General features: G+C 41.1%; 2 protein-coding genes across 3 annotated transcripts; one reads left to right on the forward strand and one right to left on the reverse strand.

Moving 5' to 3' along the window:
* Nucleotides 1-3,298: 3,298 nt before the first annotated feature.
* On the forward strand, nucleotides 3,299-7,753 carry ubxn1 (UBX domain protein 1). Of its 2 annotated transcripts, XM_070913176.1 has the most exons (10): nucleotides 3,299-3,321; nucleotides 3,927-3,991; nucleotides 4,105-4,158; nucleotides 4,328-4,455; nucleotides 4,800-4,887; nucleotides 5,166-5,357; nucleotides 5,992-6,043; nucleotides 6,158-6,280; nucleotides 6,579-6,762; nucleotides 6,966-7,753. In XM_070913176.1, the coding sequence occupies exons 2-10, from the start codon at nucleotides 3,933-3,935 to the stop codon at nucleotides 7,004-7,006; spliced, it is 921 nt and encodes a 306-aa protein (XP_070769277.1). In that variant the 5' UTR covers nucleotides 3,299-3,321; nucleotides 3,927-3,932; the 3' UTR covers nucleotides 7,007-7,753. The 2 variants fall into 2 exon arrangements, with proteins under 2 accessions (XP_070769277.1, XP_070769278.1); XM_070913177.1 differs by lacking the exon at nucleotides 3,299-3,321 and having other exon boundaries at nucleotides 3,933-3,991; nucleotides 4,806-4,887.
* Nucleotides 7,754-9,098: 1,345 nt separating this feature from the next.
* LOC139291237 (pre-mRNA-processing factor 39) lies at nucleotides 9,099-16,992 on the reverse strand. Its single transcript, XM_070913204.1, has 15 exons — nucleotides 16,905-16,992; nucleotides 15,532-15,782; nucleotides 15,282-15,407; nucleotides 15,085-15,203; nucleotides 14,716-14,883; nucleotides 14,239-14,419; nucleotides 14,031-14,135; nucleotides 13,423-13,540; nucleotides 13,157-13,311; nucleotides 12,858-12,984; nucleotides 11,424-11,695; nucleotides 10,973-11,151; nucleotides 10,792-10,866; nucleotides 9,912-10,083; nucleotides 9,099-9,657 (listed from the first exon to the last, which is right to left on the reverse strand). The coding sequence occupies exons 1-15, from the start codon at nucleotides 16,960-16,962 to the stop codon at nucleotides 9,586-9,588; spliced, it is 2,178 nt and encodes a 725-aa protein (XP_070769305.1). The 5' UTR covers nucleotides 16,963-16,992; the 3' UTR covers nucleotides 9,099-9,585.
* Between the last annotated feature and the right edge of the window lie 193 nt (nucleotides 16,993-17,185).

Here is a 17,185-nt window from a genome sequence, read left to right on the forward strand (position 1 = left end):
ATATATATACATACTCATATGTGGTTTTGGTTTTGGTTTTAATTTCAGATGGCTATATCTAATTATACACAGATATGGTTGCAAATATACCTACATTCATTTTCAGTTTTGTTTTTACTGTACAGTAAAACTCATAGGAAATGTTTACTAAAAGTTTTAGTCATGGTGTATGTATTTTTAGGTTTTAGTTTTACACACACATAAAGCTGTCTCTCCCTCTCTCTCTCTCTCTCTCACACACACACACACACACACACACACACACACACACAATAATAATATACTAATAATGATGAGGTGTTTTCTCTGTACAAATAATACAATAAAGAAACAGAAATACAGTTACACAGGATTTGAGGGATCAGTTTAGTTTTATTGAAAAGAGCAACATGCACAGAAATAAGTATATAGGAAAAACAACAAATAGAAGGCATTACTGTAAACAACCCATTAACTTTTGAAAGTCAAATGTGTGAACTGTAAGCTACAGAGAGTTCCAGCAGCTTTTCGATGACAAGAGGTGTCCCTCCACAGATAACAGCAGCTCCACTGGAGTCCAGAGTTTTTCCATATGGAGATGCTGTTACAGCTGGTGAGACCCACAGAAACAGCACAGCTGACAGCACATGCAGACCATGAGAACGTGGCGGTGGTATTCATTTCACCACAATATCGGTTGCAAAGTTTTCTGCTGACATCTACCATTCGGTGAGACAAATAGATGGTGGTTACTTCAAGTGTTTCGTGTGATTGTTAAAAAACATTTTTCCTTATGTGATAATGTCCATTGGACAATTAAAATGCACATTAATCATGCTCCCCTGGCCTTTGATGGGTCAGGTCCCCAGAAGAAGCCAGGATCATATGATTATTGTTTTAATACCTTTAAACTGTCTGATCCCAGCAATGGTTCAAAGATAAGAATTTCATAATGCTACATATTTTAACTACATAACGCCAGTGTGACAAAAGTGTCACACATATGAAGTCATGCTGCCCTCTTTTGGTCGGGCCTCACTGACTACATGAAATCATTTTACTGCATTTTTTTTTTATCTGGTCCCTCATGTGATAATACCACCCACACCTAATAAAGAGATAGTAAAATATCAGCCACCATAGCAGCATGTCTCTTGATCTTGTCTTTTATAGCTTGTGAGAAACATCTTATGACTCATGACACCAATAAATTCAGGGTCATTCACTCAAGTGCCATCCCAGCAAAAGAATTTTAGCCTAAAGTCCATTAAAATTAATCTTTTACATACTTGCATTGATATAGCTTTGAACACAAGTGATAAACACGAGTGTGCATCATATCCTTGTGTACACCTTCTCTCCTTAGTTTCCCAGAATCTCTCTTAACTTATCCTGACTGAGCTTTGACCCTTAACCCTCTCCTTCTGTAAAAAACAGAGCCATAAAGCAATTTAAGGGTAGTCTAAAGAGACCTTCACCCCTATTATCTCCTTCGACTTTGACCACCCAGTCTTATTTTTCAACAGATAATTCCACTGTGAAAGAGTTATCAGGGCATTCAGAGAATCTGTGAATCTCAGCATTCAAATCAGAATGAATGTGTTTATGATGAAAGAACATTAATATCAAGTCTGGACAGAGAATCTGACTGGTCAGTACTGTGACAAAGAAGAAGTATCATAATTTACACAAGACTTTTGTGATGCATGGTTGACTCTATACTAGTAGACGTCTTCACTCTTACGCTGTTGACAGGAGTTAGATTAACTTCAGTGTCAAAATCCACCTTTAACATCCTGAACAGATTATATTTCAGTCAATCTTAAGATTCCCTTTGAAAACACTTATTATGGTTCATGGTCAGATACAACAGGCACGTAGATTTTAACTCTGTTACTGAAATGAAGTGTGAAAAGTTGATTTTTGCCCCATTAACAGCTGTGCAAATTAATAAAATCATCAACAACCTAATTTACACAATGAAAGCATGTTTGTTGCCTGGCAACCAGGATATTCATTTAGGTTTCACTCATTTCATGATCATTTCACTCATTCCATTTCCTCAATAGCCATTTTGGGTCTCTCTTTACAGCCGTTTATTCCACTTCAAATGAGACGGCAAAATTGCTCAAAGGATGATCTGTGATTGACTTTTTACTGATAAAAGAAAATGACTTCTACTTCCACTAGTTTTCTCGAGTTGCTTGCAGAGTGAGTGTCAATGTTTAATCAATACAAAATACAAAACATATTACATGATAATTTTGGTGTAAATGCAAACTAGAACTGCTCTGTATATGTCCTATAGTCTATAGATTAACTGTAAAATGACATATGATGAAATAAAAGTTTTTTTGATTACTAATGTTCAGTTCATTAGCCACATTAAAATGTATATAAAGAGTTCATACTCACCAAGTAAATACTGCAAATGAGGCTCATTTCAGTCATTAATCCTGTAAGAAAAGTCAGAGAAGTAGAGAACAGAAGTAAAGAATACCTCATGAGGAAGTGTGTCATCATCAAGTGTGAGGAAAAGCAAGCCAAACAAGTAAATGTTAAACAGGAGAGAGAAACTGTTAGTGGGTGAGGAGAGAGGTCAGAAAGAAGTGAGCAGGCTGAGACAGAAGTCTGTCCCAGAGTAATGGTGGATTCGTGGATGAGGGCTGCTTAAGACTGCGTGGGGGGAAGAAAAATTAATCATTACACTTACTGTAAATATGTAACAGACTCTACCTGCCATAAAAGTCAGCAAATTGCATTGTGATTGAACACCCACACAGACACAAGAGGATGGGATAAAATCATACAAGATGGAGAGCAACCAATAAGAGACACCGTCCGGGCTCAAAGCACTTCAAATCAGCCTCCTCACACTTAGGCCTCTTCATTCAGTATGTCATTGCTTTCTGCCTCAGCTGTCACTACATAGAGATATACCTAATGTGGAGCAGCCATAATTATAATTAATTGATTAAATAACAAAATGGAGAGACAATTAATCACAGCTGCATTTGAGCCAGCAGCTTCACTTTAACATTCTGGTGGCATTTGTCATAATGTTTGTATAACACATGTAGAGACAGATACATCCTCACATGTACTCATACACTTCCAGTAATGTCTCTGAAGATGCTACACATAAAAACAAGAATTCCTGCAACACTTGCTGTCTTTGAAAAATGTTTTCTCTCTTCTTTGTGAACTGTCTTTTCATTTCAGATTAAGATTTTGAAATAGCCCCTAAAAGCAATTTTTTTTTATTTTTTAAATCGCTGTTCTCATAGTGTTCTTTTTGACCCATATGAGTTTCCGTACTGTTGAAGCGGTGTTGACTGACGTGTGAGTAGCTAACTAACGTTGTCTTCACGAGTATATTGGCTGATATTACCTCTATGATAAATAAAATAACACTTCTGTGTGCCTTTACATGTAACATACAAACAGACATTAATAGCTAAAGCGATGGAGAGGTTATGAGAGTCCCGCATCGTTTTTAATCGTGCTAGCCAGCGAGGCTCCCCAGCTAGTTTGGAAGCTAATTTGAACGTTAGCCACATTAATGCTAATTTTAGCACTCATGATAACGATATGTATGATATTATATAGCTACAACTAGCGAACAGGGATAGACGAGTATTTTGTCAGGCTGTCAGTCAAGAAAAATTTAACATTTGTTCATACAGTGTTATATTAGAATACAATGGTAATGTAGCTCCTTCACACAGGACTGAGCTAAAGAATGAGCTGTTGTATTGTCTTTAGATGGTATTTCAAGTTTGATAAAGTTGGACTAGAAGCGTGCTGGGTCCATTATTTTCAATTGAATTGAAATGTAATTTAAATTGAATTATTGCGACTTCCCTTCTATTAACGGCAAATAACCTCAGTGTAACAATATGTCATAATGAAAGTTGATGAGTTGGTGTGTATACAATCTGTTTCAGGTCAAAATGGCAGAGCTAACAACACTAGAGAGCCTGCTGGAGATGGGCTTTGAAAGAAACAGAGCGTGAGTGACACCAAATCCAAAACTAGATCTTGATGTCCTAGATTTCAAGGAAGTGAAAGTAAAACTGTGTAACATTAGAGTAAACCTGTCTGTTCTTTACCTCGTGTTTTCAGGGAGAAGGCGGTGGCCAACACAGGGAACCAGGGAATAGAACAAGCCATGGACTGGTGAGTTTGACACACACAGACATGAACATACTAGTGGTGAACAGTCTGGATGCACATGGCCCTCCGCCATCACTAAAAGTTACAACTGCAGTCAGGCTTGCCACTCTTATGTCTTCCTCGTATAATTTTTGCTACTGATTCCCCTGCCCGTGTCATATGCCTTCCTCAGGTTAATGGAACATGAGAATGACCCAGACATTGATGAGCCCTACGTGCCGCCTGTGGGGAACGTCCTGGGAGGAGAAGCAGACAGTCAGCCTACCACAGAACAGCCGACACTAGCAGACACCGCTGAAGGTCAGGGCGTGTTGTGCTTTTTGGGGGCAGGAAGGGGCCTGATGGTGTGAGGGAAGCACACCAGACACCACCATTACATAGAGACGTGCAATATTAAGATATACACCATGAGACAGTATACATTTATATGTTGTCATAACCTTTATACCATCGTAGCTCTCTTTGATATCCGAGCGTATTAGGGTATTGTGGGCAACAGTGTTTCTTATTATAGACCTGTTATACCTGCATGCGACTTTTGCTGTGATTTGTGGTTGACTTTTTTTCTTTCAATACCACACAATGCATCTCTTTCTCTCTTTCTTTCTCTTTCACTTACTAATGTGCATTTGTTTTGGCTTCAGGGACAGCAGGTGGAGAAGGCATGGTTGATGACGATGAGAGTGCAAAGAGGCCAATGACAGAGGAGGAGAGACTTGAGCAAGTTAGAAGGTCAGAGTGCACACACCATAGACACCTTCCCTCCAGTACTGCATGTCCAACTCACAGCTTCTTCTCCTTACATAACAAGATTACTTCACTACACTTAGATATCACTGAAAATATAAGCTGTGACCATTAGTTTGGTGTTTGTAACAAAACATCATTTGGAAATACTTAATTTTCTTTCATTCATTCCTTGTCCTGTAAGAGAGAATAAACATGTTCAGTGTGTAAGAAAGGCAAAACTTGTCCATAAGCTGATGCTTGTGTTGGTGTCTGTGTTTCAGGCTAGAGGAGCTGATGCGGGTGAAGCAGGCGGAGAGAAGAGAGCGAGAGCGGGAAGAAGAGCTGGAGAGGGAGAAGATGCGGAGGAGACAGGGCCAAGAGCTGCAGCAGATTCGCCAAAAGCTGCAGGACGATGATATGAAGAAACTTGCTGAACAGCGCAGGAAAGAGAAGATGGAGGACAAACTGGCGAGGTACGCTGTTCATTATAACACATTTATTCAGATAATGATGTTTAGGTATTTGCACTGGAACTAACAGTACATTTCATGTTTGACTAGGGATAAAATAATTACGCACCTAAACATTCAAAGACATTTCCACTCTCCACATTTTCCATTTCCTGGAAACATTTCATTCAACATTTCATTTCAAACATTCAACATTTACTTGACTTCCCTCTGGAATTTATTCCAAGGAGGGAAAGTTTTACAAAATGCCTGATAATCAGACTGAAATGCAATTTTATCTCTACTTCATTACTTGAATCACTCCAAAAAAACATGGTCTGGGACCAGGGTGGCAGATGACAGCATAAAAATGGAAATTAATGATGGCTGAATTCCATTTCATAAAAAAATGAAATGCAGCCACTTGATTGAATGCCACCCTATTCAGTGGGTTAACAGTGGGTGGACGTTACAGAATCAGGGAACATTCAAAATAAATATTCATATGCTAAGACCAGAAATGAGTGACAAATTCATATTCATGTGCAATTGAATAGATATGTTACCTTTTTAAAGTAGAAGTCAGCATCAAACTGTGTTGATCCTGCACTGCAACACTCTTTAATCATGCCTGTCATTGTGTCTTTATTTCTGTCAGGCAAAGGGTTAAAGAAAAGATAGCACGAGACAGAGAGGAGAGAGCACAAAAGGTAACCAATCATTAGTCTAGTTACTTGTTTTCCTGTTCGCATCATAATTATTTCTATTACCTCTGCTTTTGAAACTAATAACAACTTAGATGATTGCTTTTTTCACCTGTTTAGTTTGGAGGCGGCGGACCACCGAGCACGGCCACATCGTCCCAACCTGCCCAGCCCAGCCCCTCGTCACCCACCAGCCACGGTCCTCCACCCACTAAGAAGGAGTATGATGAGTCCAGGATACAGGTACAGGCTTCAGTTACACTCATACACCCACATGCTGAAGCTACAGAGCACACATTGGAGATGTTTCACATCCTTTGTTTTCTGTCACCTGTGTATCAAATTAGTACAATGAACGGACTAGAACAGAGCCCATCACTAGTTTGGACTTAAGACGTGAGACATAAAGTTGTGTCTAATTTTTATTTATAATTATGCACATTTTTTTGTATGAAATGGTGAAATGTAAATCTGGCAAAAAAACAAACATATTCCTTATTCCTCCATTGCCCATTCTTTCTCTCCCCTTCCATCACTAAAGGTTCGTCTGCTGGACGGCTCGACCATCACGGCAGTCTTCAAGGCCCAGGAGCCGCTGGCGGCAGTGCGCGTCTACGTGCAGATGAACAGCAACACACCTGAGGGTCAGGACGTCACGCTGCTGTCGCCCTACCCCCGTCATCAATACACCGAACTGGACATGGAGAAGCCCCTCAAAGAACTGGGTGAGCACTGGGTGGGCTGGGAACTACATTTGAATACAGAGCACATTACTGTAATATACATAATTTAACTTACTCTCAGTGTGTGGTTTTACCTTCTGTATGGATCTAAAAATGTCCATTCAGCAGCTCATCACGTGGGTTTACCGTGCTGAAGCTAAAGACTATCTGACCTTTTTTTATGACTTTTGGTTTTGTGTTTTTAGGTTTGGTGCCTTCAGCTGTGCTGGTTGTTACCAAAAAGTGAGACCAGGAGGATCTGCTCTGTGAGCCTACCTCACCACTTCCACTACATCAACACGAGAGACACCAGAAACAGATTGATACAGAAAGAGAGCCACCACTTTTTAGTATCACCCAATAAGCCAGCTACCTGAACTAAAGCAGAGACATGCAGCTCGAGGCCGCGTTCACATTGTGTTTAACTACTTTTAAGAAGTTTTTGAGAAGTAACAATGAAAAACGGTTTGATTAACTCACTGAGTGATGCTTTATGCCATTCTGGGCTCGATTGATTACACTTGACATAGATTGGTTTGTGTGCAGTGAATGACTTTCACAAAGTGAAGATAGCTGGCTTCTGATGGGATACTGCTTCATGGTTTCAACAACACATTTATAAAAATGATATGGAACAAAATTGTTCAATTTTAACCTGTCCTTGCATAGCAAAGTACCACACAAGACCTGCTTGATTGGTTGTGAAAGGGCCTTAAGTTTAATCCGCACGATCTTCCTGATTTTGTGACATTCTACTTTGCCAGTTTTTTAAGTTAAAATATATTGACAGCTATGTCTGCATAATCACCAAGAATCTACTTAAAATAAAGCTGACTCGGAGAATTATGGTGGTGGACTGGATTTTCTAAAAAAAATAAAAATCACACATTTAACCATCCTTAAAATAAGTCTGGTGATAGTCTAAATTTTTCTTTTTGTCAAAAATATTCTATGAAAAGACCAAAACCAAAAATAAATTGATTCTGTTTGTGTAGCCAAAGCCTGATATATGTTATCACTCTGTGCCATAGACCTGCATTGTTGTCCAAAACAACACAACGGCCACAAAGCTGTTGAAGTAAATTATTAGCCTTTTTAAAAAAATGAAACTGACCCATTTTTTAAGGTTTACGTCTTCAGTAGGAACAAATGGGTTTAGGGATAAGTACCACAGAGGGAAGCTGGAAACAGACAAATTGTTTGTTGTAGTCTTTTCATGTGATTTGTTGACAATAAGAAAACTAGAATATTTGCAGCCTTAATATTTGTAATCGCCACATACGACTACAGATAATGGAACAATTGCACATATAACTTGGTTGTGGTATTTTGCAACATGGCAGCTCTTGATAGTGCCTCACTGTAGGAGGGTCCTGGGTTCAAACCCCATTAGGGCTGCACTGCTCTCTTATGTCATTATTAGGAGGATTGGTTTCAAAAGGGGGATGAATAAAGGCTGATGTAACATATTAAACTGAATTCTCATCATAATGGACTTCTCCTAAATGTGACATGGTTAGTTTCAGGCATTTTACAGAACCATGTAAAATTGGAATATGTCGAAGAAGTGATCTACAGTGCACATGTTTAGGATTGCCCACTGGATTTTAAAACAGCTACAACTGGAAATCCATGACCTACAAAATAAGAAGTGAGATGTTGACAGGCCTTTTTCACAGGAGACACGTCACAGTAGAAAAAAAGCACATGTAAATATTGAAATGAATGATGGCTGCGTCAGTTTCAAAATCCTGATATTGTGCGTTAATGTTAGTGACACTTAAGCTCTTCCTGCTACAAGTCAAAACGTCACCTGTGAAGAAGGCCTATTGGTTTATTCAGCCTGCGGGATTCAGAGGCTGTAGTCTTCACCTTAATATTCAGATTATCAAACTAATGGAGGAAAAACAGGAAGGACTCTACTCATTTCCTTTATACTAAACTAACTTCTCTGGAGCAGAAGTCCATTAAATGCACATATAAATAGGGTGAGCACTCCCAAATGTGCTTCACCAGAGCCTGAAACATTTGTGAGTGTAAGTGGACTGTTGCTAATAGCTGGTAGCACCCTAAAGGACTTCAAGAGGATTTAATATGAAAGGGAACAAGTAGAGATGGTTTCTTCCTTTGTTTTGCCCATTAGTTTGATAAGCAGATGATTACAGCCTCTGAAACCTGCTGGCTGTGTGACTCTCAAACTAGAACTATTGATGATTCTGTGCAAAATGAGATTCTGTTAAAATTCCTGCTGACATGAGACTCGAGGTAATGCAGTGATATAATTGTTGATTTTTCACCCTAATGAAAGGACGAGCAAACAGACATGCGACACAAAACAGTTGTTGTGACACACTATAAAACACCTTTATATACATTAGAAAAAACAACAAATAGCCTACTCTGGAATGGTACAAAATGTCAATCATACATTAGCTGTAAAGTTGGATAAACTGGATGACTTTAAAACAGGAGCAAAGGGGTCGGCTTGCCAACAAATACAAAAATATTTCTGATTAAAATGGAGACACTGATGTACTGAGAATGGGCGTCACCGTTTCCTTTCTTCATCTTTCCAACCTGTCCCTCAGAATCAACACCAAAATGACACGCCGTGTTAAAAAGAGCTCAACTGCAGCCCCCCATTTAAACAAATCCAGGACAGTGAGGTAACTCAGAGGAAGGACGGAGAGGAAAGGATGCTGGGGTTTTATTTTAGCAGGTGAACCGGCAGGACTGGGTGGTTCAGTTTGTTGTTCAGCTGAGAAGTCACCCGGGGTCAAACTGCTTCCTGTGGCCTTCTTGGTGTCACAGTCAGTGTCGCCCTCTTTAGCTGGGAGGATAGTAGCCCTGGTTGTAGTTCCAGGTGTTCTGGTAGCCGTAGCTGCCGTACTGTGGTTGCTGGAAAAGAATCACAACAAACAGATAATAAAGGTACTCAGAACACCTTGAATTGTACTTTGCCATTGTGTACCCACCATAACCTTTCAGTCAAACCATTTTAGGTGCAGGTGAAACTGTTTTAGCCACATAAAATATGTATTTTTATGGACCTCAATAAAGCCACTCACGTAACTTTCTTTTCAAGCCATATTGGTATACAGTATCTTCAATTTTTAACATTTTGCCATCAGTGTTAAAATCTCAAATCCTACCTGGTACCAGCTGCTGTATCCCCCATAGCCGGTCTGTGCACTCATGTCGGCGCCCATCACGGGGGGAGGGGGTGTGGTGATGGGGACATGCGGCATGGTGGGTGGGACTTGTGCCGACACAGCAACAGCAGAGCCGTCGTCACTTTTGCTCAGCTTCTCCGAGTCCTCGTCCCTAAAAGTCAAATTATTACAAATTATGACTGTAAAAGTAAATGACACAGCAAAAAAAACATCAACGAGGACCTCAAATCTTATTTGTCTTAAAATTATAATAATAATAATAATAATACTAATAATAATATGTCACTTGAATAAAAGACAATTTGAGGATGTCTATTGGAAAAAGGAACTTATTTTATACAGCTGGCAGAATTCATTTCGCTTGTTTTAAGAAAAGATTTGATTCTCGGACTCAATAATAAATGGAAAATAAAGTCTTATTAAGATTGACATTTTTCTTTAGATAATGCCCTAAATTCTACTTTAAATCTTTAATTTTGACAACTGCAAAAAAGAGTTAACTAGAATAGAAACATGCATGATGTTCCCAGTGAACAGTTGAAGTTACAAACCTAACGTGTGTGCATGCTTCATTTTTATACATTAAACTCATGAATGGGTTATTAAAAAATCTGATGTATGTTGCCATCATTTAAATTATGTTTGTGTAACGTTTTAATTAATATTCTTTCTTGATAAAAGAAAATAAAAACACATTGTGTGAAAGCATTTAATTGAATCTCATTGAGCGTTGAAAAAGGACGGAACAGTTTGTTAACCTGAAACAAGTGGATTAAACAAAATACTATTTATGACACTCAAAGCATATGCTATATTTCTTTTGAACTTGATCCTTTTAACTTTGAGTCGTTCCTCTCACCCGTTCTCTGCTCCTCTCTTTGTTCCACCCAGCTCCTTCAGCAGTTTCTGGTGCTCTTCATAGACTGACAGCACGCTGCAGAGGACATAAGAGACAAGACGATGAAGATGAACAAGACGATGAACGGTTGGTTTGGTACCATCAGGGTTTACAGGACCAAAGACTGCTGTTGAACTCTGACCTCTGGATTGAGTTGCTGTAGTCCTCGGCGAACTGCAGGCCTCTCTGTGAGAAGAGGATCTTGGTGTGCGGGGCCAGGGGAGCTGCCAGGGCTCGTGTCACACATTCCTGCACCGCCTCAGCTGAGGGGTCCCCCGACACCTCCAGCTCCAACAGGTTCAAGTGCAGTTTGTCGTTATCCTGAGGGAGGACACATGGAGAGACGCAGGTAGTTAAAAACTAGAGTTACTATGCAAGTGTTGCCTTTTTACTTTTTAAGATACACACAAGAAGGTTTTTAGTTTGTTCGTACCACACAAAATACTCATCACAAAGAATATGAGATGCAAACTGAGCGTGTTTGATGGACAATCTAACCTGAAAGCTTACATTTCCAGACACAAATTGTGTCTGAAAATTGAGCAGGATTTGTACAGCAGAACTGAAGAGCTGATGTTAGTTAAGCATCTCACCGGACTGATCTCCAGCGCCTCCTGTAAAACTCTGCGGGCTCTGCTGGGGTTCCTGCCCAGTTTCAGCAGCAGACGAGCCAGCTTGATGGAATAGAAAGCGTGTAACGTGGGCCTCTCTTTGGATTCGGCCACCGCCTCTTGCAGAAGGGCCTCCGATTGGTCCAGCTGGCCCGCTCGTCTCTCTAAAGCCGCCCTGCGAAGACGGACCACCGCCAACCCTGGTAGAGTTTTCTCCAGGGCCTCCAGCACTCGCCGAGCCTCGGTTAAGTCACCTGATAGAGAGGATGAAGGATTTTGTGGTGTGGTGGCTACAAAACATGGAACACAGGCGTCTATTATAGTTTCATTAAAAGGAAGAGGATGTGTTGGATCAATTCTACTATAAGTTTCTCCTCATTTAAATACATGGACATAAACGCACGAGCATGCGGGTGACACGATACCCAGTCCTACCAATGGTTTCACACTAATCCTCTGATCTACATGCAGCAGTAATGCGCCAAGAAATGCAGCAATGCACCAGCAAAGGCAGGGAAGAAGAAGACTGCTATCGAGTAAAAATGGATGTAAACAATGCAGGTTTCAGAACATGTGTTGGTGATTAACACAGAAACAGACACTTTGTTTACAAGAAAGCTCCACAGAGCATCTTCAGTGTGTTACAATTATGAAAAGGGTATTGGGTATTATTAAAGCCTTCAGTTCACAAAGTTTCAGCTTTATCTTGGCTGACATTCACTGAATCTGTTAACTCTGGAGTGCGGGACGCATAAATGAACACTGCCAAACGACTTCACACAATGCTGATTAAGCCTATCACCGCCAGGTAAATCTCCCCGTATATATATAGTATACCGGAGTTTTTAAATCTGGTGTCGGAGGTGACATTCCCGCGCTGGTGCACCAGCAGTGATGCGTTTTACGTCACCCAACAATGATTAGTTTGCAGGAGCTGACCAGGGGAGCGACCATAGCAGAGCCATGTAGAGACAGAGTTGCATCAAGGAAGATCAAAATGCTCGGTCACCGTAGACTTCAGATAGTTTCAGGAAGTGATTGGCGCGCAACTAGAATGCGTAAATATAATACATCCATGGTAAATACAGAGAGACAATTTTGGTAATTAGTTAGCGAGGTGAGTTGACACAACTCTCTCTCTACATGGCTCTGGGCTAAAAATCAAACAAAAAAAACTGTAGTCATACGCCAGGAGGGGGAGACAAAAGTTCTGCACTCCAGCTTTAACATCTACTTCAGCGATTGCATCACAAAGTAATTTTAAATGAATAGTCAAGTCAAGACCTACTACTGATCAACTGACCACTGACTACTACTGCTTAAAGTAAGACCTACTTAAGACACTTAACAAGGAAAAAGACTAAAGCGGCGTTTGCACAGTGTATGTGTACAGTGTGTTGGTGTGTGCCGTCGTACCGTGCCTCTCCTCGAAGGTGGCCCACTGCATGTGGATGTTGGGTTTGTACGTCAAGTGGATCTCACAGGCTCGTTTGTAAACGGCCCGCGCCTCGTCTACACTGTGAGACTCCAGGTACTGCGTGTACTGAACAACACATACAAGAACATGTTACACAGTGATCATATATACACACAGACTTCTCTTAATCTTTAGGCTCACAAGGATACATGCACACTAGACGTTAATATGCACTAAAATGTAAATGTGCTCTTTCTCTAAATATGGGTCACACACACAAACACAATGTGGTCCTTACCCTGGTCCAGGAATCCTCATACAGAGCGCAGGCGATCAGGCAGCGCTCGAACAGGATGCGAACCCTGTGGTCGTCGTGGGCAACCACAGCATCCTCTGATCCTTCCTGAGGCTGGGCTGTGACCTCTGACCCCTCTGGGGCCTCCTGGTTTGGATCTAGGAGGAGACACTGGTGTCAGAACTGTGGAGGCTTTCAGATGACAACACAAATATGTAGAATCCCGAGACGGTACGATGCAGCTGACAGTATCTTCATTATGTCTTCACCTTGGTTGGAGTCTTTGGTGTCCTTGTTCACCTGAGTGATCTCCCAGTCCAGGTAGGAGTGCCAGGCCCGCAGCTGGAGGCGATCCAGTGGCTTGACGTGGAAGTAGGGACGCTTGATCTGTCGGCCGGAGAAAAGAAATCCGTTTCTGATTTCTGAGGTAGCAACTGTGACTTGTTGTGTTCAATAAATGTAAATAAAAAAGACAACAGAATACTTCCAAGAAAACAAATCCAATTCTAAATCTTTTGCTGTAAAACAACAGCTTTCAACTACTGAAAGCTGCCATTAAACAATGGTTCAAATGTACTTCTTTGATCAAAAAGTTTCTATAATAATTTTGGTCAACATTTAATATTTGAGTTTTACTACTATGTTTTACTAAATGAATAAAAGGCTTTTAATACTCCTCAAAGGTATTAATAAAATACAGTTTTTCTATCTGTACCAAAACTCAAGTATCAAACGTATCAAAAACTTCAAATAATACCCCGCCCTAGAGTCATGCCTTGGTTTTGAGTTTCCAAACAAATAGAAAGACAGTGAATGGATGAGAGAGGGAGGAAAAGCACAAGAAGGTGACAGAAAAGAGAAAAAGAAATAAACTCACAGCGTCTTCAAAGTGCCATCTCTTGCGGACTTCTCCCTCGTTGTCCTGGTACACTTTGTCCCTGCGAACCAGCACTTGTTCCCTAATCTTCTGCATCAATTCCTCCTAAACACAATTTTTAAAAGCATAAAAATAATCATCTATGTGACCATCTCTTTAATTTATGTCTCACTTTGGGTTGAGTGTGAAGCAGTCAGACGTTACTCACTGTGTCTGTGCCCTCGGGTGTGGCGGGCTCTTCCTCTCCCGGCGGCCTCTCCTCCTCCTCCTCCTGGGCCTGTTCAGCACGCTCTGCCTTCTGACTCTGGCGACACAATGTCCTCAGCTCCTCGTACTCGTCTGGGGAAAGCACCTCTTTGGGCTCGTGGCTGTTCAGGTGTTCCTTGAACCTGACGGAGAATGAGATAAATGGGAGAAGAAAAGAGCGAGAAAGAGAGAGGAGAATATTCAAAAGATCACGATAGTACGTTGATTTAATGTTTGTTAAACCTACAGAGCCCTAAGTGACTGAAAGCATGTTGCATGGTGAAATATGAAGACATGAGGTCATGATGGTAAACCTGGCACTGACAATAACGCATTCACATCAGTATTTTTGTCTTGCTTCAAGAAATGTAGATTGGCATACACACACACTTGGCCCTTGTGTGTGTGTATGTGTGTGTGTGTGTGTGTGTGTTCTTACTTGTCGTAGTGGGTGTTGTAGAGCTGGGTGGGCACTTTGAGGACTCTGTCCAGGACGGCTGCTGCGTTCCTCATGTTTCCCTGCTCCTTCTCCCATTCAATATAAAGATCCCAAAGCCGGTCTGAGTGGAAGTCCAGACCTGCTGCCTGAACCGCTTCCTCAAACACACTGAGGGTTGAGGTTGGAGAACAATTAACAGATGAAAACAGCTTTCACAAAGAGCAGCTTATTTGCTTTTTCCTGATATATTCTCTTTTTATATTTTCTCCATTTTCATATCTGTGCTGTGTGAGCCGCAAGAGGCGAATTGACAGCATAAAAAATAACAAGAGTCTTAAAACATGTATGTGTGTGAGAGTGCTCATCTACCTGCGAATCCGAATGGGCGACTCAGTCAGGTTCATGTCCAGTGTTCCCAGCAGCAGATTGATGTAGTGGATCCACAGGTCTACACTCAGAGGGATTACCTGGAGACCCTGAACACACACCTGACACAGCACACCACAACCATAAACATTAGCGTGGGGAAATAGAAACACAGAATTGTAAACTCTCTCCTGATTTACCTCCTCTGCTTTGTTGTTGTACCCAGCACGGCGCTCCAGGTCAGCAAATTTCTTCCAGTAGCCGTAGCAGAGTGGGTAGCGAACGAGGAAGGCCTCTAGCGCTCTGCGTGACGCTGTGATGTGACTCTGAATAGATGAGAGAAAATGTTTTGTCATGTGAGGCTACAGCAAGCTTCCAGACTAAACATGTTTTCTGGCCTCATGGGTGCGCTATAAGTCAATATTTCAACTCAAAACAGCAAACACACACCTCTTGCTCGCAGTACTGCAGCAGGTCGGTCCAGCTGGTGAAGTCTTGAGGATTGTCGTGGGCGGCCTTCCACAGACGCTCAAAGTCGGCGGGCAGTTCTCCCTCCTCGTCTTCTGCAGCTGGGGGCATGGAGAAGGAAGCAGGGTCGGGGCCTACGGGGGCCTCAGGGGCCTCGGCAGCGCTGCCGTTCTCTTCTGACATCTCTGCCATCTCAGTCGGAGGCGACGCAGGAACCTCAGAAGCCTCCATGGCTAAAGATTTGGTAGATCAAAGGTAAATAAGTCTAAAATAAATCTCCTTTGACATATCTGAAGGGCATTATACAGGTAAGCCGAACTTATATACCGTAACTTGTCATGAAGCTACTAGGAACATAATTTTAACCAGAGGGGGCTGGCACTGAATTTGGCCCCTTGGCCATAACCCCTACCTCCCAAAAAAGATCAATTTATCAGTCAAAAACTTCTGGGGTTTCACTACAGATCCTGGATAACTGGCCAAACAAAAGCACAAGAATGAATGGCTTGTTTTTTATGGAGTTGAAGGGACTTATTGTAAAGTAAAACTACTTATAAAAATGCTATTAACCTCCATAGGAAAAATGCATTGGTCAAAAGAATGTAATGTCATGTAATTCATGAACTTTCTTGTTCCTCTGCTTCCTGGGAAAGGGCCAACAGGTGTTCCAACAACAACAACAATGTGTGGAAAAACCCAAGCATTTGCATACACGCATGCTACAATTATTATTATTACAAACTAGGAATAAATCAAACAAACTTCGACCCTTCTAAATCCAAATAGGGCGGGTGTGACTGATTTGATAAAAATTAAATATTTAAAGATTACATTGAGCAGTCAAACCAGTCAAGCAGCTGAACATGGAAGTAAACCAACTACTGCCTGCAGCTTGTGGTTCACACATGACTAAAACATCCAACAAAACAAAAACAAAATAGGATTTTTTCAGCTTTTCTTCTTGTCTCACCTCCTGTCTACACCTGCAGGGATGTGTTTCATTCATAAGCAGCTCTCAGTTTAGACGGGTTTGTTCTCCACTGCAGCGCTGACTCCAGTACTATTGACTTATTGTGGACATAGCTCAAGTAATGTGTGACAAAAAGTGATAAGTAGCCGCAAACCACGCTGTTAAACACGGGAGGGTCCGTTAGTTAAAGTTAGTTAACAGAACACTGTGCTGTTTCGTGGTGTGTTGAAATCACGTTAGCCTAGCCTAGCCTGTCATGCTTGCCCTTACAACTGGTCCGATCGGAACCTTTATTCACAATGCTTACGAATGAAACAAAAGCCCAGCGATATCTACGAAACGACTAAACGGTGTATTGTAAATTCATTCACGTTAATCAAACTACCTGAAGACTCTTCAAGCTCCCCGTTGCCGCTCATCTCCTCACAGCCTTCCGCCGCCATGATGGAAAACGTCTCGCTGACGTCATTCAAGCGCGACAAGATATTGATGAATATAAATTAATTACCATATATATGTCTATGAACTACCATAAAAACAAACGAACTTTATTTACTGGTTGTTAAGATACAATCACCCATTGTTTTGGCACTGTGACTGTAGTAATTCACTCTGGGAAGATTTATTCAAATTTAAATCAAATTTTCTCAAATTAGAAATAATGAT

This window comes from Enoplosus armatus, chromosome 10, assembly GCF_043641665.1.
Source record: "Enoplosus armatus isolate fEnoArm2 chromosome 10, fEnoArm2.hap1, whole genome shotgun sequence".
Lineage (NCBI taxonomy): Eukaryota > Metazoa > Chordata > Actinopteri > Centrarchiformes > Enoplosidae > Enoplosus > Enoplosus armatus.

Excerpts from the sequence above, each read along its gene's own strand:
- ubxn1 (XM_070913176.1), top strand. The coding sequence starts at position 3,933 with ATGGCAGAGCTAACAACACTAGAGAGCCTGCTGGAGATGGGCTTTGAA. Across the intron at positions 5,358-5,991 it reads ATGGAGGACAAACTGGCGAG|GCAAAGGGTTAAAGAAAAGA; the intron begins GTACGCTGTTCA and ends TATTTCTGTCAG. Across the intron at positions 6,763-6,965 it reads GAAGCCCCTCAAAGAACTGG|GTTTGGTGCCTTCAGCTGTG; the intron begins GTGAGCACTGGG and ends TTGTGTTTTTAG.
- LOC139291237 (XM_070913204.1), bottom strand. The coding sequence starts at position 16,962 with ATGGCGGCGGAAGGCTGTGAGGAGATGAGCGGCAACGGGGAGCTTGAA. Across the intron at positions 15,783-16,904 it reads GGAGCTTGAAGAGTCTTCAG|CCATGGAGGCTTCTGAGGTT; the intron begins GTAGTTTGATTA and ends CCAAATCTTTAG. Across the intron at positions 14,420-14,715 it reads TACAACACCCACTACGACAA|GTTCAAGGAACACCTGAACA; the intron begins GTAAGAACACAC and ends ATTCTCCGTCAG.